At 36.9% G+C, this 24,165-nt stretch overlaps 1 protein-coding gene across 3 annotated transcripts in view; it reads left to right on the top strand.

The window, feature by feature from the left end:
* The first annotated feature begins 382 nt into the window (after positions 1-382).
* Positions 383-24,165, top strand: part of HECTD2 (HECT domain E3 ubiquitin protein ligase 2) — a 106,312-nt gene continuing 82,529 nt past the window's right edge. For 2 of the 3 annotated variants that reach the window (XR_010341779.1, XR_001107869.3), the window contains exons 1-2: positions 494-631; positions 14,203-14,332. Coding sequence is in view for 1 of the 3 variants with exons in the window: in XM_012454765.3 (XP_012310188.1) it covers positions 494-631; positions 14,203-14,332 (268 nt within the window). In the remaining 2 variants the exon portion in view is untranslated. Of the gene's footprint in view, positions 632-14,202; positions 14,333-24,165 lie in introns of all 3 variants that reach the window. The other variant, XM_012454765.3, reaches the window with a different exon arrangement.

The following is a 24,165-nucleotide window of genomic DNA, read 5'->3' as shown; positions in this document are numbered from 1 at the left end:
CCCAACCCTTTGCAGGGCTCGACTTCTCTCCCTCAGTGCCCATCCCTAGTCCATGTTCTCCTGCGCTGCCCCGGTGCGGGAGTCCCCTCCTCGTCATCTCGGACGACACTATGCAAACAACATGGCGGCCGGGCGTCGACTGCGGCGCCTTCTCTCAGGGTTGATGAGGGCGGCTACTGCCGGCGCTCCCGACCCGCGTCGCGCGAGCCCCGGGCGGGCGGGGAGGCAGGAGCAAGAAACCTGTGGGAGCGGAGGGGAGCCGCGTCCGCAGAGCTGGCGCGCGCGGGGGTGGCCGTGGGTGCGCGCGGCCTCGAGCTCGCGCGCAGAGGCGCGGGGGCGGAGTAGCGGCGGCGGCGGCGGCGGCGGCTGGTAGCTGCCGCCCAGAGCCCTCTCGCGGCCGCGGCGGCAGCAGCAACGCCAGCCCCTGCTACATTGAGGCCGCCGCCGCCACTTGGCGCTGCTGCCGCCTGGCGCTCCCGCCGCCCGGCCCGACATGAGTGAGGCGGGTCGGGTACCCTCGCCCGCCACTCCGGTGGTGGTGGCGGCGGCCGCGCCTGAGGAGAGGAAAGGGAAGGAGCCGGAGCGCGAGAAGCTGCCGCCCATCGTGTCGGCAGGCGCCGGCGCGACCGCGGTAGGTGCTGGGCCGGGGCCGCCTGGCGCCCCGACGGCGGGAGTCGGGAGGGACGGTGGCCGCGCGAGGGGCTCTGGGGGCCCCCGGGCAGTGCAGAAAGACGCACCCAGGCCGCCCTTCCTTGGGCCGAAATATAAAGAGTTGTGCTTCGTGGACATCCCCGAACACTTCGGGAGCTACACCTTCCACCCTCGGGAAATGTTGGGGATGGTCGGTACCGCTGGATGTTTGGGTTATTTTCTAGGGCTTGGGCCCCCACTTTCTCGAAGAGCATGACCTGCGTCTTGAATCGGCATGATCTGTTGGATGAGCAATAGGTGTCAGCAGGCGGGAGTGGGTTTTCCACAGAGGTGCCTGCCTTCCTTGGAGGCGCGCAGATTTCTGTCTTTTTCCTCGCTTTTCTTTCCCTTCCCCCTTCAGATTAAACAGGCTCTGCGGCGAGTTTCCACTTAATTGTGACCTTTCCGTTGCTGTCAGGGTAGTGGGAGGTAGATGCATCAGTGATGGTTTTATTTTTCATATGGTACAGACATGTGACTCAGGTTGGGGGAGGCTTTTTGAACCTTTTATTTAAACTCAAGTTATCTAAGCTTGACAGGGATGATTTCCCAGCTGTATCTTCCTAAGGGTTATTTGAAGAGCGCTCTCAGGCTTCAAACTACATATTGCCAGATGATGTCATGGGACAGCCCCCTCCCCCACTTTCTCTATTTTTACTGGTGGTTGTGACTGGTTAATTTGAAGCACAATTAAAAAAAAAAAATTAACCTCGGATTTTGCGATTTTTTATTTTGACATAATATTTAACTACTTTTTGAAAGTTTGCTTTGATATATTTAAAGATCATGACTTGTCATGCAGTTGTGTGTGACAAAATAGTAAAAGTTTAGTGAACATTATACATTTTCTTTATTCCTACTTGCAATTCATTTCTTAAAACCTCCCTCTTAAATGACTAAGAACTTACCAAAATAGCTCACTCTTCGTTAAGTACTGTATTGGTGTTAGGAATAATGTTTGGATTCGGTAGGTTTTAAAAAATGTCTGAGGGCCGTGTTAACTGGAAATTGTTAAAACAAGCTCTTTAAGTTAAATCAATGCAGCAAATTGTGAACAGTTATGATACACATTAAGGGTAGCTACAGTTGATTGGTAGATTGGAGCTGGGGTTAGGGATTACCCTGGGAAATGCTTTGAAGGAATTTGTCACCCAGCTGTTTGGAAACCTGGTTCTTGATGCCAGTACCTCAGGTTTTCAGATTTTTTATAGGAAGTTTTTAACTCACAGAGTTCCAGCAGTTCATTTCTAATTTGGTTGTTTAAAACAGTAAATGCCTGTTCTTAAAGAAACAGTTAAATGAGTGGGTTTAGGTCCTCAAGCAAATGCTTTCCCAAAAACCTATTTATCCCAGTGTAACTGAAAAAATGCCATTTTGGAATAAAAATTTGCAAGTGTGGATACAGGTCTACAGTCTGCTTTGGGATTTCAAGTTTTTCAGATTTTAGAAAGGTAATTCAGTGCGTGTATGGTATTTAATACCCACAGTAAGGGCCTAGCCAGTTCTCTCTAATCAAGCATATTAATAATTGCAGTGAAATGTATGTGTTCATGCTAAAGGGAACAAAGTCAGTAGCGTCAAGCCAGTTCAGGACAGGTGCACGTTCTTGCCTCCAAATGAGTTGCAAAAACATTTCAGTTTCAAGAATTTATAGGACTTTGAAATTGTAAATAGAGGATTATGGACTTGTACTACTAGACAAAGAGAATATAGTCAAGAAAAAAAATTAAATCTTGAATTAAACTTTGAAGAGATCTAAGTTGGAATAGAAGAGGATAAAGATACATAGAAAAACTTGAGGGTTTTTTTTTTTTTTTTAATTGAAACGAAGTCTTGCTGTGTTACCAGGCTGGAGTGCAGTGGCGCGATCTCGGCTCACCGCAATCTCCGCCTCCCGGGTTCAAGCCGTTCTCCTGCCTCAGCCTCGCTTGTGCCTTATAAAGTCTTTTGGAGTCAGTACCACTGATTTTTTATGACAGCTAAAAAAAAAACCCCAGAATTTATGACAGGATCTGTGGCAGAATATGTGTGTGTGTTTGTCAAAGAGAGACTTCAAAGCTACAATTCAGAGCTATAGCAGTGAAGAGCCTAAGTATAGAAAATCTATGCTTGGTCCTTGGTGCATTCAAAGAATAAGAAATCCAGGAGAACTGGGATGGTGATGGACTTTCACAGCGGCTAGAGAAGGCTATGGTATGTGTGGGGAGGGGAAGAAGGTCTTGGTGTATGAGGTAGGTGGGCAGGGAAAGACAGCTTGCGGCCTCTTTAGTTGTTTTTCAGCCTCCTGTAGATTAAATAGAGCTCCTAGAGGTTTGCTTATGAACCTACGTGTCATCAATAACTTTTTCTTTGAGACATTCCAGTGATTCTTCCTTTTTGCCCCAGCTTTATGGCTCTACCTGTCTACTTTGTGTTTATGACTCAATTCATGACTCTATAATAGTGGCTTTTTCAGAAAATCATTGTATCACATTTATGAGAATGTGGAAACAATTGAATGTGACTGCTTACTAAAATAAATAGAAGATCAGTTTACAGTGACCCTAATTAAGGTTGAAGAGTTTAGGTTACATCCTGTATGTTTACAGAAAGGTAACAGGGTGGGAAAAAGAATGCTGGAAAGGGCAGTCCCAAAGTGTTTTATCCTACGACTACCTAAGCATGAAGGAAGTCCATTCCAGGAGTCAGGAGGTGCCTAACACAGAAGTTTCAAACCTGACTGGCCACAGAGTTACCTTGGTAGCACGTTAAAGTCCTGTCCTACATCTCACCCTAGAGTACCGGTTTTCAACCTTAGATGCACAGTAGAATTAACTAAGGAACTTTTAAAGCCATCATTATCCAGGTCCAAATGCAGGCTTATTAAATCAGTATTTCTGAGGATGTTGTTCAGGCATCTTTAATTTAATTCCCTGGGTATACTAAGATTGAAACTTGAGACCGTATATACTGAGTTAAAAGCTCCACGGGCAAGACATAGGAATCTGTATTTTGTAACTACCCTCTCCCAAATCTACTTAGTTTGTGGAGCAGCATTTGAAATGGACTGCTGACAGGCATGGATTAAGTGGAGGAGACAGCAGAAATCAGGCATGGTGGGTAACTGAAAGAAATGGCAGGTTACGTGGTTCTAGTTAAAGATGTTCAAGAGGCTCAAGATAGAGCCCTCAGAGACTTTCAGTGTTTGGGTCTTGGCCTTGCTGCTGTGGAGAGGTGATGCAAAGTCCATGGAGTCAAGCAGAATAAAGAATTTGAAGTAGTGTATGGTTATGAAGGGCTGATGTTATGAATATTAAATTTACTGAGGTTGATGGATTGGAGTGGATCATTATAAATTAATTACTGATGTATTACAAATATTTTAAAAAGTGGTGAATGAGAAAGAAGAAAATGCTCAGAGGTGGGGCAGAAATAACAGGGGCTGTGAGGATGAATTTGACTGTCTACTTCTATACCTACAGGTGAACAGAAAAGAGAGGTTCTGCATGGGATAGGGTACCAGTACAATGGGTTCCAGAAAGAGTTAGATTTGACTTAGGTCAGGGAGATGAAGAGAAATGGGAGGAAATTAGTTGAAAATTTTAAAGGGATGCTAGCCCATAATGAAAGATGAGGGTAAGAGCTTGAAGGTGAGCTTAAGTTGTATGGAGAGGATTTGATGGAAAGCTCAGTTACAAGAATGAGAAGTTTGCTTATCAGGTGCATATAAATGGGGTTGATGGAGTCCCTGGGACAAAATGTAACTACCAATTATCGAACATCTGTTATGTTTAGCTTTGTGCTAGGTGCTACAAAAAAAGCAAAAACAAGGTTTTAAAAAATGGTATCTGCCTCAGTGTATACAGGGTTAACACATGAAAAGCAAAGCAATATGTAAAAGCTATAATGAGCCATAGAAACAATTTGTACTATCAGAGATGAGAGAAAGGAGATCACTGTGTGCAGAACTGTGAAGAAAGGCCTTGAAGTAAAGGTAATGATGTAGGCTGGCTGGCCATGAAAAATGATAGGGTTTGGATAGGCAGAAGAAAGTGGGCAAAGTAATCCAGTGAAGAAAACAACATGATCAAAGCTTAAAGGGAAAAATTAGCAAGTAATAAAGTGAACCCAATGGAAGCATGCTGGGAACTTGTGGGAGGTAAGAAAGATTCCATGCGGGCTGGAGCCAGATCACTAGGCAGAGAAGCTTAGACAGTTTTTTCTGTGGTTAGTGGGAAGCTATTGGAATTTCTGAAATAGGGGAACAACATAATGAAATCATTATGTTAGTAGTGTATAGTTTAGCTAGAGGAGGAAGGAGGAAGAAAGTGAAGCAGGGAGCATTGTAGCTCATACCTGAGGTGATGAGTGCATCCACATAGGTGGTGGCCATGGGACAGAGTGTAAGGGATGTAAGCATACACACGATATGGAACCTAACTAGACAGCAGAAATGAAAGAGAAGAAAGATTAATAAAGGAAAAGGACTCTGAGGTTTCCAGATGAGGTCAACAGCATCCCAAATTAGAGAGCAAAAAAGAGAGAGAGAGAAAGAAAGTGTGTGTGTGTGTGTGTGTGTGTGTGTACGTACTTAACAACAATATGCCCAACTAGGTATTTGGAACAATCTTATATGGAAAATCTTGTGCCCTTTGTTTATTATATTCTAAACAAGAGGTAAGACGGGAAAGAATGAATGCTATGGTGATGATGTTTTAAGTAATTTAATAAACTACAGATATTACAAATATACAAAATAAGTGTTTATAACAATAATAGCTATTTATTGTGTGCCTACTTCGTGCTAAACATTTGCCATGTAGTCTTTTATTTAGTTAAATAATGCAACCAAAAGCAATCACAACAACCCTTTGAGGAAGATATTTTCCCACTTCACAGAAAAGGAATCTGAGCAGGTTATGTGTACCCTGCTAAAGAGTAAAATGGCTAGTCAAGGACAGAGGTTGCTTTATAACTGAGACGTTTCTGACTCATGTTCTTTGCCCAATTCTGAACATTCTATATCTGTGGTCATAGGTAATAGGGCCATGTGGTACAAAGAAGCTGCAGTTATAGCAGTATTTCTAGTTTGAAAAAAAGCATGTCGTCCAGTAACAAATTTGTTCAAATTTTTATTACTAGAGATAGAACAATTAGAGGAAAGATTTGTTCTAGGATATCTGATTTTTTTTTATGGTATGAATAAATCATTAAATTATATGTAAAATCAGTTTGATTGAAGCAAAATACTCCAAGAGACTTAAGATATAAAAAGAGAGGGCTATGGCTGTATAAATACATACCCAGCATGTCTGTAAGTTTGAGTGGGTTGTAAAGTCTCTTTTTCAACTTTTTTTAAACTACAAAGCCATAATGTATTGCTTGCTTATTCTCCCCTTCATAAATAACTCGTTAGGACACAAATAATTTATAACTATATTTAACAATTGGAGAAAAGTGGTCAGTATACATTGTGAAGCAGAGAACCTCCAAAAAAGTCAAATATGATGCTGCTTTGCTGTTTGAAACTCTCTGTCTGTAAAATGGGGAAAATAATACTTGAACCTACCTCCTAAGGTAGAAATGAAGTCTAAATTAATACACATAAAACATTTAGAAAAAAACCTTGTACAAAGTAAGCACTTAATGTTACATGAGATTATTAAAGTCATGTGTCACATTAACAATGTTCCAATCAATGACAGATCACATAATCTGAAGGTGGTCTAATTCCTTTTCTATGTTTAAATATGTTTAGATGCACACTTACCATTGTGTTACAGTTGTTTACAGTATTCAGTATGGTAACATGCTCTATAGGTGTTTGTAGCTTATGAGCAATGGGCTATATCATATAACCTAGATGTGTAATAGGCTATACTATGTAGATTTGTGTAAGTGCACTCTGTGATGTTTGCACAGCTGCAAAGTTGTCTAACGAAGCATTTCTCAGAAAATATCCCCATTGTTAAGAGACACATGATTGTATTTACAAACCAACATCTGTAGCTGAAAAGCTGTTTGTAAGCCAGCCAGCCCGCCCTTTCTACTCTACTCCTGTCCTGTAGATTTAGTTCTTTTTTTCCACAGCCTTCTATATCAAGCTTTAGGCCCTGTATATATTGCTTTTGCCTTTATAAACCTGTCTGACCCTCCACTGTCCCCCCCAAATCAGAGTTATATTATCCTGCCCCTCCCAACCCCCCAGAATTAAGGGATGTCATACACTCCCTGAACTCTTTGTGGCTGATTTATGTCTCAGTTTGTATTAATTTCTTTTGAAGAGGAAAAGAAAGAGCCTTCAAAAGGTGTACAGCTACTATTGCCAAGTAGCAACTTTTGGCATAGTGTTTGGAAATTAACTTTATTTTTAGTTAGAGATGAAGAAGAGTAGAGAAAGATCAACAGAAGATGATGAGGAAGTAGATGGAGCTGAGAAAGCTCTAAGAAGTTTTGATTTCCCTATTTTTTCTCCTTTTTTTTAAAAAAAATAGTTTTATAGTTGACTCTGAGTGAAGAATCCCTTCTTGTATGGTAAAATATTATACTGATGAGCTATATGAATAACTACTTGTTCTTAAGTTGAGATGTGTAACTTGGAGGATATCTGTGTGACATTCTAGTAAGCTATCGAAAACATTTTTTGAAATGAACAATTAAATGAATATGCCTTTTAAAAATAGAAATTATTGAGATTTTACCAATTCAGCTGAATTGAAAAGTAAGTCCGAAATTTGAGTCTGCTTAATATATTTCAAATTAACGTGGTTTTGTTCTAGATGTTATTGTTAAAAAAAAAGAACAAGACTCTTAATTGGTTGAGAAATTTTGCCTGCATCAAATTACACATTTTAAAAGTAGTATTCTACTGTGTAAGTATAATGTATTCATGTATTTTTATCTTTTCCTATGTAATAAAATAAATGAATAAAATCTCTGATGCCACCTTGCTTTCCTAATGATAAATGAACACTGAAATTTCTGAGCTTCAGGACTGATGTTTTTAGGGCTAATTTTCAGCCATCTTATGATCAATTGCATTGATTTTTTTGGCGGTGTGGGGCAGGGACAAAATTTTGTTTCAGAATCCACATCCTTATTTCTTAGTCTCCATTTAAAGATATGATTTATATCACTTAAACCAACTTGGGCTGGTGCTATGTAGGTTGGGAGGGAAGTTTGCACCTTGAAAGTAGCTGACTTTTCGTATCTTAGTAGAAGGATGTAGAACAAAGTTAGCATTTCTGATTTTATAACCTACCATCCTAACAGGGAACTGTGAAAAATACAAAAAGAGGAACAAAATATCTTTACCCAGTATCAGGACCTAATAGTAGACTCTAAGTTATATTGTTGGCTCCAGGATGGCTCTGACTGGTAGTTTCGATCAGTTTATTAAAAGCTGGTAAAGCAGGATTTCTTAAATTTTTCTGTTTTAATTTGAATCATATAAATATACTTTTATTTACCAGTCTTTTGACATAATAACCTTGGCTCAGTATCTCAGGAAGCCACTCATTCTTTTGAAAAAGTAGTTCGTATATGCATCGCAGATTTCTGGACTCATTTAGACTAAAGGGTGAATTTTGTAGACATAGCCATTCAATTTAAAATATATTTTAATTCAGAAAAGTGTTTCATAATGGAACAGTCAGCACTTCTTTTTCAAGGATTGGGTAGAATGTGAAGAAAAATGCTGGTCTTCTAAAGCAACTTTTGGAGTAGAGAGGATGATCAAAATAAATTTTAGCAGAATTTTGAATATAGTAGAACTTGTTAGTCAATTCAGAAGCAATTATGGAAAACCATGGTTATTCTTATTGCCATTGGTAGAAAAATATAACGAAGAAATCGGAAATTTAAGATTCAGACTGTTCCTTAATAGAGGTTGAAAGTAGGAACTCATGTAATCAAATAAAATTTAAAATAAGGTTGAAAATATTTAACTATGTTAATAGCAGAACAGAGACTCTAAGTATTTGTGTATTTCAATATTTTGAGATTATTTTATACTATAATTTTACATATCATTTGTGTGACTACATCATCAAAAAGACCACTGAAGTCCATGTAAGGTACTTGTGAAGTAAGATTTTTGATTAGTTATTATAATTACTACGTAACATTTTTCTGCTGTTTGCAGTGTTTATTGAATTCGAGTTTAATAAATGTATGGTTAGCCTCTGCCTAGAGAATCAGGTCTATTATTTATTATGCCAGGTTTAAATATGTTGATTAGTTTTTTCCCTCAATGAATTCTTAGTGTTTTTCCCTATGTTCTCTATTTGTACTTTTCTTCAATCTGTAACAGCTGGTTGAGTATCCTGCTACTCTATTCTTCAACACCCCCAGCCTACTGTATGTAAGCTGGCCACATTCCAGGCCATGACCTTTAGTGTTCTCCCATAGGACACATAGATAACATTTACTACACTTCTCACCAAGCCAGATATAATAGCTGTGATCCAAATTTCAGAAGGTTTGTAAAGTAATGTTCTTCAATGTTTAGTGTAGTCTGGAGTTTGGTGTCATATTAATACCCAATAGCTTCTTGATTTTATTCTCTAGTATTAATCAGTTTGCCGTTGCACAAATGATGCCTGGTTTTTTTTCTCATGAAAGTGTTAGGTTGTAAGATTTATTTTGTGGAAGCTGATGTGGGGCAACTGCTGTTTTGAAGATTTACTTAAATCTATCAATCATGAAAGTATCCATGATTAATTTCATGTCATCTCAAGTATAAAGTGTCAAGAGCACAATTATTTTACAAACGAGATTTATTAGACCAAGGATTTTTTATGTTGTTTAAGCTTTTCTGATTACAAAAAAAAGAAAGAAAGAAAATCAGTCCACTATGCCTCCTTTGGCAAAAGAGAATTTATTGGAATGATGCACATGGATTGGAACCAGAAAACAAACGGGAACAGAGTGGCTGTTTTTTGTGCTCTGCTATTCTCTCTTAGTCAGTCTTTTCTATATTCCTCTAAAATCTGGAAAGACCTCTGATCGACTTATTAGGAAGCATCAATGTCCCCCATGCCAAGCCAACTAATACATGGCTACCCTAATTGCAGATGGGCTACCTCTTGGTCGAGTGCCTGCCTCTGCTGTAATCCACAGCCATTCCTGCACAAAGAATAATAGCAATGCTATGGGGACCATGAGTGGGCAATTTAAATAGAAGGGGACATTAGATTTGGCAGCCATTATAATGTGCTTAGCAGCTTTTCCCTCAAACCTTTGCATTCTTCCCTCTTCAGGCTTTTTTCCCCTTCAGTAAAGCTTCTGAGCCATCCCTGCTCATTGCTTTCATTTTCTAACTTCCCATTCATTTGTCAATTTATTTTTATAGTCCCTGCCACTACCATTACCCTAAATCTGTTGTCTCAGCTGTCCTCAAGATTTCATAATTGCCCATTTCAGTTAGGCACATTTTAGGCCTAACTACTCTTTATTATTTAACATTATTGACCATTTTTTTTCTTGAAACTTTATCCTCCCTTATTTTTAACACATCACTTTCTTCTGGATTTCTTATCTCTTTGGTCATTCATTTTTAATCTCCTTTGCCAGCTCACATCATATGTGCCAATATTTCCCACAGTTCTGTCCTTGTATTATCAGGTGTGTCCAATCTTTTGGCTTCCCTGGGCCACACTGAAAGAAGAATGGTCTTGTGTCACACATAAAATACACTAACCCAAACTATGGCTAACGAGCTAAAAAAAAAAAATCACAAAAATTTTTTAAATGTTTTAAGAAAGTATACAAATTTGTGTTGGGCTGCATTCAAGGCCATCCTAGGCTGCATGCAGCCTGTGGGCTGTGGGTTGGACAAGCTTGTTGCAGGTTTTCTGTTGCTACATTACAATAACCCTGTTATAAAAATTTATAATTTTTTCATGCAAAGCATACTTTTGCCTAGTGAGCATTGGTTCCTTTTTATAGTTACTCATAAATCATGTTGATATAACCCAGTCTAGAATTTTCTTCAAAGATGCCCTCTTCTATACAGTGAGGGTGTCAAAATATGCCTATTCTTCTGAAATTTGAAGAAAGCATTTTACATTGTTCATTTCATTGACTTTATAATTGATGGGAGGGTTTGTTCATTCTCATTATGCTTCAGACTTACACCTCAAATAGCTGTTAACATTTGGTCATTGCTTGGCCCAGGTTGCCATTCCTCTTCATTCCCTGTTATTACTATCTCTGTTCAAATTTCATTTCTCCGAGTAGGCCTGGTTTAGCTTCCAGTATTCCTGCCCTTTATTCTATTCCCTAGACTGCTACCTTAGTGATTTTTTCTAAAATACAGATATGATCATGTCATTTCTTGCTACCATATTGATTTTTTTCTAAAATACAGATATGATCATATCATTTCTTGCTGAGAAGTCCTCAGTGATTTTTCCCTATCTCCGTGCAGGATAGAATCTATACTCTGTAGCCTGAAGGCCTCATAATATGACCACTACCTACCTTTCTAGTCATATCTTGCTAGACCATTCTCCCTTTCTGATTCTATATTCCAACTGCACTGGTACCTAAGTTCTACTGTTGCTTAGTCTTAGATGACATTCATGACAATTGCCAATGAAAAAATTCCCTTCATGTGTTAAATTATTGTGGATATTTACAGTTAAGTTAACAAAGGTCTGTTGCTGAGGGGCTATTTATTATATAAGCATGGCAAACCTTATTTTACAAATTGTTTACTTTCTTATAACTTTAAATTTGTGTGTCCAGTTTGGCATTTGTTCCCACTATTAAGATTTTCTGACAGAATAAAACATACAAATAAGCAAACTTAGCCCCAGTCATTAATAAAATTCTCATTTAAGCATCCTAATATATATAATAAGGAGTGATTTACTTTTTCAAATATGTAAACTGTTTAGATTTCGTTTTCCTAGTCAACACACTAGTTTTGTGTACTTGAACAAATTGCTTTAATTTGCAATATTATGCAGTTACGTAATTTACTATTTTATAGAAAGATAATGTGTATCACTGTCTTACCTCTCTTTTCAGTTTTCTATCTTTGAGACTCTACATTATAAATCCACTAGACATTATAACTGATAGTTGTTGAAAAACTTAATTGAATTTTTAATTTTTATCATTTGGAGATCCCACAAGTGAACTAAGCAATATTCTTTGAGACCTCCTTTTATTAAGAAAAGGTGAAGGAAGAGGGAAGAAAAGAGAAGAAAATGTTAAAGGTTTTCCTGGATGGCTTGGGACAGCAGAAGTTTCCCTAAAGTACAATTAGTTCTGCTTATGTAATTTTCTCTGGTTAAGTGAATTGCTCCTAAAGCGATTAAATTTAACTCCTAAAAGCAGAGATTACATCATCCACAAAGGGTTACTGTGAAAAAAGTCTGATGTGTTTAACACACCTACTGTCACATGGTAGGCCCTTAATTAGTGGCAGCTGCTGAAGTGAGAGACTGTAATATAAGTGTTAAGAATACAGATTTCATGGTCCTTCAAACTGGAGTTTGAATCTTGGCTTCCCATTTATCAGCTCTGTGAACATGGGCATGGTAATTCAATTTTTCCATCTATAAAATGGGGTGTAAATACATGTGGGAATGTTATAATGTATTAAAGAAGCTACTGTAGTAGGAGATATATAACAAATACTCAATAAATAATTTGTTTCCTAATGCAGAAATGTAAACCCAGACATTACTGAGCTGAAATCTAGCCAAGAATCAAGTAGCAAGCAAAAACAAAACAAATTATAGTAAAATCTATGAACAAGCAAAGATGTCACACCAAAAAAATGCTTATATTTCTTTACTTTACTCATGGAAGTGTCCCTCAGGTTCCCATTTAGTGCCCATTTCATCTCCATTGCTTGTTAGTCAGGTCACTTCAGGTGAGTCTCAGATAGTTCCACTTTTCTTTCTGTGAAATAAAGGAATTAACTAATTTCTAAAAGTCTCTTAATTCCAGAGACTTTTTAATTCTATGTGCATAGTATCTGAAATGTATTGTCTTTGGGCTCCTTTATACTAATTTTTTAAAAAATAAATTTACTCTAAAGTATAGCACCTATGCACAAGATTCACTGTATGACAATCTTTGTGATGAATTTCTAGTCCAGCATGAAGGGCTAATATAGAATGATTATAATTTCAGTGGAACAATTTAAATAAATTACAAGAATAAATAGGAATGATTGGTTTTGTAGAAATGTTGAACACTGGAAAAAGCTTCAGAAGCAAGTTATGATAGGCTATTCTGCAGTTATAAATTAGCCCCAAGTTTCAGTGATTGAAAACTGTTAACATTTCTTATTGCAAATGGTATAGTCTAACATTGGTCACGATCGGCTCTGTTTCACATAGTTACTCAAGAACCCCAGCTAAGATGCTGTAACAACTCAGCCTGGATGGTTGCCACAGTTGAAAAGAGAGAAGAGCTAGAGTTTTGCTCCAGTCTTAAATGCACTGATACTTTCTGACCCAGAAATAACAGATGTAATTTCCACTTGTGGCCTATTAGAATTAATCAGATGGCTCTACCTAACTGTAAGAGAATGGGGAATTTAGTGAGCGTAAATGCTTCTGCTATGTTATGATTGAATTCTGGAAAGGTAAATGGTGATCATTCTGGTGAATTAAGGGGGAGATGAAAAAGAAACTCCTCCTCTACTGTTGAAGTGAAGATGTTACCTTTAGATTAAAAAGTAGATGTTAAAGAAGTTAACTACTATATTCTCTTGAGCATCTGGAAGCTGGAACATAGTATAAAAAGATCTCAGAGAGCTGAGAATAAGCTCTGAGGCAGCTCTATAGCTTAATCTTGCACTTTAAATTATGCATAAAGATTTTATATATAATTACAAAATACTGATTAATTAAATATGTACTATGAATTTTATAGAGTTATTTCATGTAAGATGTGTTAATGGATAGATTCTGTGTTTTAGAAGATTGCTGTTACCTGTGCCTAAGGATCCCAAAGTACTTGGCACTACTTGTGAAAAAAAAAAAAAAAAAAAAAATGCTGGTATAACCAATCACAGTGTTTAGAAAAAATAAACTCTAAAGGGTTGTCTTTTTACCCGAACCTGTAAAGTTGCATCAGATGAGAGGATAGCCTTCAGTGAATCAGCCTGTAAAGAATCACAGGCATGCTATTTATTAAAAATAACATTTATGGAGGTCACAAAAATAGTATTATTTAAATACATAGTTGAAATAGTAGTTAACATTAATGGAGGGTGTACAATGTGCAAGGAACAATGCTAATTATATGCATTATTTCTGTTAAATTTTACAATAACTCTGTAAGATGGGTACTGTTATTCCTATTTCCAAACTTCTCAATTTGTAAGTGGTTAGATGATAAGGCCCTTGCAGTTAAGTCCTAGAAAAAGTAAGTTAAATTTATATACATTTTTATTATCTATGTATTATCAAATTAAAGTCTTTTATAAATGTTTGTGATTTTTACAATAAAATAATTTAAGTATAGGTAGTAGGAATTAAATAGCAATGTTAACTTTTCTGTTTTTAGGGTTTGGACAGAGGAGCCAAAGGCCAGATTTCCACTTTCAGCAGTTTTATTTCAGCTGTTAGCCCGAAGAAAGAAGCCGCTGAAAACAGAAGTTCACCTGCACATCTCATTTTCCCTAACATCAAGAATGGTAAATAATTTTTAAATATATTTTGGCTGAAAGTATATTATTAAATTATTTAAAAAGTAGACATTAATTATTCAGCATTATTCTGATATGTCTAGTTAATACAACAAAAAGAAGCCGTATACATATTTACTGGAAACAGCAAAATCTTTATTTTTAGGTGATTGTTACCTAGAATAAGAGAATGAAATACAAAACTCGTGAATAATAAGCAAATTTGATTAGAGAGGTGGCTACATTATAAATAAAATAAATATACATATATATTTTATATATCTATTATATAAATGTATGTATGCAAATATTTAGTAGATATCCCATATTTGAGCAGTAATCAATTAGAAGACTTTATGGAAAATATATGAAATACTTAGAAATAAACCTAAAAGGAAATGTGTAAAATATATATGGAGAAAGCTATAAAACTATTATCTAAAGACCAAAAGGTAGTTTGAATAGAAAAGCTTACCATAAATATTACAGAGATGTAACATAAGTAAAAAGATAAATGGAAAGAATGTACATTATTTATAGTAGTGATATTTGAAGCAATCTAATTAGATTAGTTAACTAAATTATGTTAATCTATATTGCAAATACTGTGCTGCTGTTAAGAATATGATGTGTATGTAAAGTGACTAAGAGAAATGTTCACAATACATTGTAAAGTGAAAAAAGTAAGTTACATCATTATAGGTAAAATATGACTCCAACATTTTTAAGTGCAGCGAAACCTTTTGTACTTTGAGCATAGAAGGGTGCTCACCAATCTGTTAATAGTTTCCTCAGGGAGGTAGAATTGTATATATTATTAATGTTTCTTTATGTAGCTCTATACTGTTTTATCACAGAAAATGTACATTACTTAAATACTTCTAAGTGCCCCTCACCTTGTAACAAGACAAACCTTCAAAGGTTTAAATGCCCCTCACATTCTAACCAAACAAAACAAACCTAGAAATATTTAAGGACATAGTTTCTGGTAAATTACCTATGTCCATAAGCTGCATGTGGTATAAATTATTCTTACACAGAGATTTTCTGTTTGACGCTCTAAGCCAGTGCTAGACCTATTCTACATTCATACAGGTTAGTGTTTATAATACTTCATTTTTGAACATTTGCTGTTGATGACTTCTTTATTTATTTGCATACACAAACACCCCTCCATTATGCCAATATTGCCCCAAGGAGACACCTTTGAATTTACACTCTGATTTCTATCTACTCCATTCTTTCTATACTAATATCTTGATCTCTGAAGTCAGTTTGCCAACTCATATGCCTACAAGTTTTTGAGTGGCTATATTGACTCTGAATATGGTCCACTTATTTGAGCTTCTACCTCATCTGTGTCTCAGATGTCTGCTTCCCTCTCATCTGTGCCAGTCTTGTGGAATCTGGACTTAGCCCCAACCTGAACTTGGGGTATTTGCATACGTGACTTTGACCCTAGATGAGTAGACCTTTTAGCAGACTTCCTTTATCTTATTAGAACTCCTGGTGCTGAATTCTCCTAGCTGTTCTATCTGGATGCCACCTCAATTCAGGTGTGGCATGAAGTTCATTTGTTAGGGGCACTGTGGAAGTAGTTCTTTTATTATAGAAAGTTAGACTACATCTTCCAAATGTAAGTATGTTTATAATTACTTGATCTCTTGGGAAGCCACTCTTACTTGCCAATAAGAATGTTTTCTCAAAGATGCCTCATTCTTGGCAGTTATTACAGTTTTCCTCCCTCTTCTCTGGTAGCAGGACCTATGCTGGGTATTCTCTAACAGCTTGTTTCCCATGTCTTGTCTTCAAGTGGTATTAGGGAAACTGCAAAAACCCAGCGTGGGTTCACCTAACAGCTGAGGAATGCCTTTGCTCCCTGTGAATCACATGACTAGGTATGCCTGTCAAATTGGCTGTCCTTTTAGAAAGATGTGAAAAGTGTAGGAGTTTTACCTACTATAACAGCTGCTAGTGGTGATACATCTTCAGAGAAACAACCTGGATGGTAAGTGATAGAGGAGAGGAGGTTAGCACTACATCCTCTCTTACACTTTTGTATCTTTCTAAAATTATGATGCCCCTTTCACACTTGAAACATTTTTAAGCAGCACGGTTATCTTTAAAAGAAATGAAGCAATTCTTCCCCAAATTTTTAAAAATATCATTGCAGTCTAAGTAGTTCAGAAAAGAGTAGCTGTGAACTCTGACATTTACTTTAGGAGCAAGCTCATAGCCAGCTCAACCCATTTCATGAGTTTAGTAGAACCTTGATATGACATAATGAATTCTGCAGTTTTTTCTCACCTTGGATAAAAGCATCCTGTGATCTTTGTCACTCTAAAATAGCCAGGGAAGAACAAGTGGTCTTCAGCTGAAATAACGATGGGATCTGTGTGTGAGTCCTGTGATCTTCACAGATAAAGTACCATAGAGTTTCACAGTTTCTCTAAGAGCAACTTGAGGGGCAGCTGTTAGACGAAACCTGGCACAGGGCTTGCCATTTGGGAAAAGCAAAGGACTTGTCACATTAGGATTCCTACCTTAGAAGTATTTTCAAGGCCCAGGTAACTCCATCTACAGGTTTCCTTAGAGAATGGACTGACTTTAGACTAAATCTCTCAGATCTTTCCCTTGATCAGAGTGGGAAACTTGGATTTGACTTTTCTTAGCTCTTCCTATGGGAAGAGTTATTTTTTCTTTTTTATATTAAACTCAACTTTTTATTGAGTAGGTAACACATTTTCAAAAATGAAAAATATAAAAATAAATATGTTTCAGACATCTCACTTTCACTCTCTTTTCTGTTGTCTCTTGTATTCTTTCCTGTTTTTTTTTTTTTTTTTAGGCAAACGCAAACAAATATAAATAAATATTCTCATTTTCCCCCTTTGGTGGGTAACTGTGTATACATCATCTGGAACCTTGCTTTTTGTTCAGTTCATGTATTCTAGATATCTTTCTGTATCAGTACATGGAAAGCTTTATTATTTTTTACAAATATATTCCATCGTATGGAATGTATTGGATGTACATTGTTACTGGAGTAAGTAAACTGGATTTATTTACTCAGATTCCTATTAAAAGAAATGAATTGTGTTCATTATTTTGTTATTGTAAACAATGCCACAATGAATGACTATACATATATCACTTTGTTCATCTACAGGTGTATCTATAGGATATTTCTAGAAGTGGGGTTGTTGGGTCCAGGAGTAAATGCATGTACAGTTCCTTCAGTTTGAATCCGTCTGTTTGTTTTAAAGACCCAGCATGTGGTACATGCAGTCTATACTCAGTTAATAATTTACTGAATGAGTGACGAATGAATGGAAGGCACTTTTTCTGGGTTTCTGGCATGTTTACCCTGTTGGAATATCAAATTGATCTCAAGGCTGTAATAAGTTCTGTAAGATATGTCCAGATTAAGACATCTATTTCATAAAAGAAAACTTTATAGAGAGGAGACTTTCAAAAGTTTTTATAACGAGGCTCATAAAAGAACATTTCACTGATGCTTTTATTACAGTTTTACAAAATATACATCATTGAACTTAGTAAAAAGTACATCTCCAAAATCTAATGAATGTATTTGCTTTATTTGGCTCTGATGGCTAAAGTCCTGTGAGTCAGACTTTTTTTTCCATCTTTCTTTCTTTCTCTCTCCCACCTTCAATTTTATTTTTTGCCAAATGTTCAGAAAAGTCATCCTATAGACAATGATGTAAACACCCCTTGTTATGACTAATCCATTCTGGTCTTTCCTCATTTCAGCTGCCTGCCACTATTGAAGTAGTCATAGGCAGTACCAAAGTACTAAACTGATACAGGGATCCTTCAAATTGTAACTCATTTATTATTACATGCCTGGACTCACACATTGTCAGTTAAGAACTGAGTCTTTGACTCAACTACTACCTATAACTGCCAGTGTGACCTTAAACAGATAACTTAGCCCTCTTGTTTTTTATCGTGACTGAACATTTGTAGAATGAGGAAATTGGGCATGTTGAGTCTTAAAGTGTCATTTATACCTGAGTTTTATTATTTAAATGGTTAATTTCCTAATATATTGATTTTGCTTGATGCTTGTTGAATTTTTTTTCTTTCTTTGGACGTCTTACAGTTTACTAGCTCCTACACCCATGTGGATTTAGTTTTTCATTTTATTATTTGTTTTTATACATAGTATAAGGTTTGGCATTGTTCAACAGTCAGAATAACACAGGTTTTATAGCTTTTCAGGCTGGGTTTGAATTCTGGCTCCATAACATACAAACTGTACAATCCTAGAAAATGTGTTTAACCTCTCTGTGTTTATTTTCTCATTTGTAAAATTGGATAATAAAGAAGCTACCTTATGAAGTTGTAAAGATATGAATGAAAGCATTTAAAAATATTTAATACTATGTCTTAGGAAATTCAATACATGTTATGACAATGTATATCTATTGTGGAGGAAGGTATTATGATAGGGCAGGAACATTACTCTTATCTCAGCAACTGATGGCACACATTTTTAAAGTCCAAAATGTGTTACACATGCAGAAGATGATAATCAACATTTCTATGCATCTTGATAATAAAATTAAAACCCAAGAACTCAGCACTCAAGAACACTACTGGTACTGTAAAAGCCCCAGGGAGCCCACCCCCAATCACATTGCCCCACCCTTCTGTCCAGAGGTTAACTATTGTTCCCATTTTTATAGTTCCCTCTGTGTGAATGAGTCCTGAGAAACAAAGGACACCTCTTGGAACATCTAGCAGAGCTGCAATTGAGACTATTAGATGTCTGTCAGAAAGAGCCCTCCAACTGTCAAGAGTACTATAGGTTTAATCTGTGAGGTGAACTGAGTATCTTCAGCTGAGTCAGCAGAGAAAGAAGAAGAGAGCAGGGACTTCATGACACCCCTGGTAAGCCAGGAATAAGAAGTCGGCTCACCTGTACATTCTATCTTTAGTTTAAAAAAAAAGAGTACAAAGGCAGTCAGGGTCTTGGTGATGATAGGTGTCAACATTGCTAAATTTCAGGCCATTCATTCTAATCTGTATGGAGTGTAGTTCTCACCCCAGGCCGCTGTGATTCCTGTTCCTTTGAATCAGATATCTCTCTACCTTTGTATCTGTCTCTCTGGAAGCTTGTTGAGCCATCTCTTGCCTTGGAGGTTTTGAAATTGCAGTGTTGTGCCTTGGTGTGGGTTTGTATTCATCCCTTCTGCTGCTAGACATACTCATCTAGCAGCTGTATGTCCTGAAATTCCAGAAAATTTTGTTGGATTATTTTGTTGATGATTTTCTCTCCTCTGTTTTTTCTATTCTTTCTTTCTGGATCTCCTATTATTCAAAAGCCAGATTTTCTGGACTCCTAATTTTCTTACATTTTTACTTGTATTTCCCTTCTCTTTTGCTTTATGATTTACAGAATTTTCTCAAAACTTTTCTATTGAGTATTTTACTTCTGCTATAATGCCTTTAATTGTGAAGAATTTTTTTCCCCTCTGAATCTTTCTTTTTACTGGTACCCTTTTATCTCATGGTTGTACTATCTTCTATTCCTCTGAGAAAGCTAGTAATAGGTTCTAAATTTTTTTCTTCTTCCTGCATGGTTTGATTCTTCCACATTGCTTTTGTCTGTTTTGGTCTCTGTCCTCCATATTGGAGGCTTTCATCAGAAGTTTGGTAGTCTTTGATTTTCTGCTCATGGTTAATAGTAGGGAACTAAAATGGATAATTGGAAGGTGAGGCATAAATAAGATTTGTTGACCATAGCTTTATTATGAGGTGATATGAGTGGCCTGTTGATTGGGGAACCCTGATGTCCATGTCTTCAGTTATTTCTTCTTAGTCTAATCAGATTCCCCATGAAAGTGTCTTCCAATCTTCTGTCCAAGGGAGGGGCAGGGTAAGTATTCTATTTGTTGGAAGAAGGAGATTGGGAGTCTCTCTTGATTGGTCAGTCGGTTAGTATTCAGTAATTAGTTGTTTACTGCCCCTATGTCTTGGTATAGTTCTTATAACCTCATCTGTGTCTGGCATTCGCTAGTCCAAAGCACCTCTGTTTTACCCTCTCCAAATAATAGGAATTTACAGACTTCTGCTTGTGTAGGGATGGAGGAGGGATAGTTATATAGTGGCAAGGGAGAGATCTAGGAAGCTTTTTCTTTAGTTTTTACTATAGTTCTAATTTTTGCCTCCCCCCTTATATTCCCAGTTCTGATTCTGTGCCCTTTAAGAATGCTGCAGCGTAAATCAAGTTACTTTGGGCTTGGTATTTAGCTGTTTCAGGTCTACTAAACCCATTTTCACTGACATCTCTGCCTTCTAGTTTTTTACCTTTGAGGCTCTGGGTATTTCACCTGTTCTGTTTGTCTTTATAGAGTTATACCTTTGAAACAACAACAGAACCTTTTACTGTAGTTCCAGTGAAATTTCAGGAGGAATTAAATGTGCTCAGTCTGCCATCTTAACCCAAAAAACCTGCATTTGTTTCTTTGTTTAACAGATAAGGAGTATGAGATTCTGAGAAATTATGTGATTTATGTTTATACGTATTGAAGTATCTATTGAGTATAGTAATAAACCATCCCAAAACTTGGTGGCTTAAAATACCAGTAATGTTTATTTTATTCACAAATACATAATTTCTCTGGGGATCAATGGGAACAGCTTATCATTGTTCTCCTGAGCATTAGCTGAGGGGGCTTGAATACTGAAAGCTGGACTCACCTGAAGGCTTGCTCACTCCTTTGCCTGCTGATTGATGCTGACTCTAGGCTTGGACACTAGATGAAACACCTATATGAGGCCTTTTCAGGTGGCTCCTTGGCTTCCTCACAGCATGATGACTGAATTCCAAAGACAAACATCCTGAAAGAGAGAGCCAAGCACAAATGTTACTGCCTTTTAATAACCTAGTCATGCAGCTTCACTTCTGCCACATTTGTTGATTAGCAAGGAGTCATTAAGGATGGCTCATATTCAAAGGGAGGAGAATTAGACTCCATCTTTTGTTGGGGGGAGTATAAAATAATTTATAAACATAATGTAGATCCAGAAAAAGAAGACAAATTTGTTTGATTGGTTGTTTATTTTTTTAGTTTTGTTTTGTTTGTTTTAGAAATTTTCTTATACCATGTTCTAAGGCAGAAATTCATAATTAAAAATCCATTTTCTATAATAGACAATGTATACATTGTAAATTTCCATACATGCTGAATTCCACTATTACAGGTCATTATATAGGTTACACTATTAGAGAATTTTAAAACTTTTTGGTAGGTTTATAAGTCTTTTCCATTTTGTTCTTGAATAGTGTAGAGATGAAAGCAATCTTAAAAAATGATCTAAACTAGTGGTTTTTAAACTTGTTTTTGTTTTTGATTGTGACAAAACACTTAAATACAATTTTTTAGAGCATAAGTATAGTAAGCTGAGTTACTCTGAGTAAACCTATTCATTTGGCCCCATTCCCCTGAGGTGGCCCTTAAAGTTCTTTTTTGAAACCTTAGGAATGACTGACTTAAGCCATCCTCTTTTTTTTTTTTTTCTTTGGTCCTTTAAGTTCTGGGATACATGTGCAGAACATGCTGGTTTTTTACATAGGTATTCACGTACCATGGTGGTTTACTACACCCATCAACCCATCATCTACATTAGGTATTTCTTCTAATGCTATCCCTCTCCTAGCCCACCACCCCCTAACAGGCCCTGGTATGTGATGTTCCCCTCCCTGTGTCCATGTGTTCTCATTGTTCATCTCCCACTTATGAGTGAGAACATGCGGTGTTTGGTTTTCTGTTCCTGTATTAGTTTGCTGAGAATGATGGTTTCCAGCTTCATCCATGTCCCTGTAAAAGACATGAACTCATCATTTTTTATGGCTGTATAGTATTTCATGGTGTACATGTGCCACATTTTCTTTATCCAGTCTATCATTGATGGGCATTTGGGTTGGTTCCAATCTTTGCTATTGTGAACAGTGCTGCAATAAACATACGTGTGCATATGTCTTTATAGTAGAAAGATTTATAATCCTTTGGGTATATACCTTGTAATGGGATTGCTGGGTCAAATGGTATTTCTGGTTCTAGATCCTTGAGGAATTGCCACACTGTCTTCCACAATGGTTGAACTAATTTACACTCCCACCAACAGTGTAAAAGCATTTCTATTTCTCTACATCCCCTCCAGCATCTATTGTTTCCAGACTTTTTAGTGATTGCCATTCTAACTGGCATGAGATGGCATTTCAATGTGGTTTTGATTTGCATTTCTCTAATGACCAATGATGATGACCTTCTTTTCATGTTTGTTGACTGCATAAATGTCTTCTTTTCAGAAATGTCTGTTCATATCCTTTGCCCACTTTTTGATGGGGTTGTTTTTTTCTTGTAAATTTGTGTAAGTTCTTTGTAGATTCTGGTCACTAGCCCTTTGTCAGATGGATAGATTACAGAATTTTTCTCCCATTCTTTAGGTTGCCTGTTCACTCTGATAATTGTTTCTTTTGCTGTGCAGAAGCTCTTTAGTTTAATTAGATCTCATTTGACTATTTTGGCTTTTGTTGCCATTGCTTTTGGTGTTTTAGTCATGAAGTCTTTGCCCATGTCTATGTCCTGAATGATATTGCCTAGGTTTTCTTCTAGGGATTTTAAGTCCTATGTTTAAGTCTTTTATCCATCTTGAGTTAATTTTTTTATAAGGTGTAAGGAAGGGGTCCAGATACAGTTTTCTGCATATGGCTAGCCAGTTTGCCCAGTATCATTTGTTAAATAGAGAATCCTTTGCCCATTGTTTGTTTTTGTCAGGTTTGTTAAAGATCAGATAGTTGTAGATATGTGGTGTTATTTCTGAGCCCTCCGTTCTCTTCCATTGGTCTATATATCTGTTTTGGTACCAGTACCATGCTGTTTTGGTTACTGTAGCATTGTAGTGTAGTCAGAAGTCAGGTAGCATGATGCCTCCATCTTTGTTCTCTTTGCTTAGGATCGTCTTGGCTATCTGGGCCACTTTTTGGTTCCATATGAGATTTAAAGTAGTTTTTTCTTCTATGAAGTAGGTCAATGGTAGCTTGTTGGGGATAGCATTGAATCTATAAATTACTTTGGGCAGTATGGCCGTTTTCACAAAATTGATTCTTCCTATCCATGAGCATAGAATGTTTTTCCATTTGTTTGTGTCCTCTCTTACTTCCTTGAGTAGTGATTTGTAGTTCTCCTTAAAGAGGTTCTTCACATCCCTTGTAAGTTGTATTCCTAGGTATTTTATTCTCTTTGTAGCAATTGTGAATGGGAGTTAACTCATGTTTTGGCTCTCTATTATTGGTGTATAGGAATGCTTGTGATTTTTGCACATTAATTTTGTATCCTGAGACTTTGCTGAAGTTGCTTATCATAAGCTTAAGGAGATTCTGGGCTGAGATGACAAAGTTTTCTAAATATACAATCATGTCATCTATAAACAGAGACAATTTTACTTTTTTTCTTCCTATTCAAATACCCCTATTTCTTTCTCTTTCCTGATTGCCCTGACCAGAACTTCCAATACTATGTTGAAATGGAGTGTTGAGAGAAGGCATCCTTGTCTTGTGCCGGTTTTCAAAGAGAATTTTTTCAGTTTTTGCCCATTTGGTATGATATTGGCTTTGGGTTTGTCATAAATAGCTCTTTTATTTTGAGGTATGTTTCATAAGTACCTAGTTTATTGAGATTTTTGACATGAAGAAGTGTTGAATTTTATCGAAGATCTCTTCTGCATCTATTGAGATAATCGTGGTTTTTGTCATTGGTTCTGTTTATGTGATGGATTACATTTATTGATTTGCATATGTTGAACCAGCT

Source organism: Aotus nancymaae, unplaced genomic scaffold (genome assembly GCF_030222135.1).
Source record: "Aotus nancymaae isolate 86718 unplaced genomic scaffold, 86718_ANA_hifiasm-v0.15.2.pri h1tg000010l, whole genome shotgun sequence".
NCBI lineage: Eukaryota > Metazoa > Chordata > Mammalia > Primates > Aotidae > Aotus > Aotus nancymaae.
This window is presented reverse-complemented; position numbering and strand designations above follow the sequence as displayed.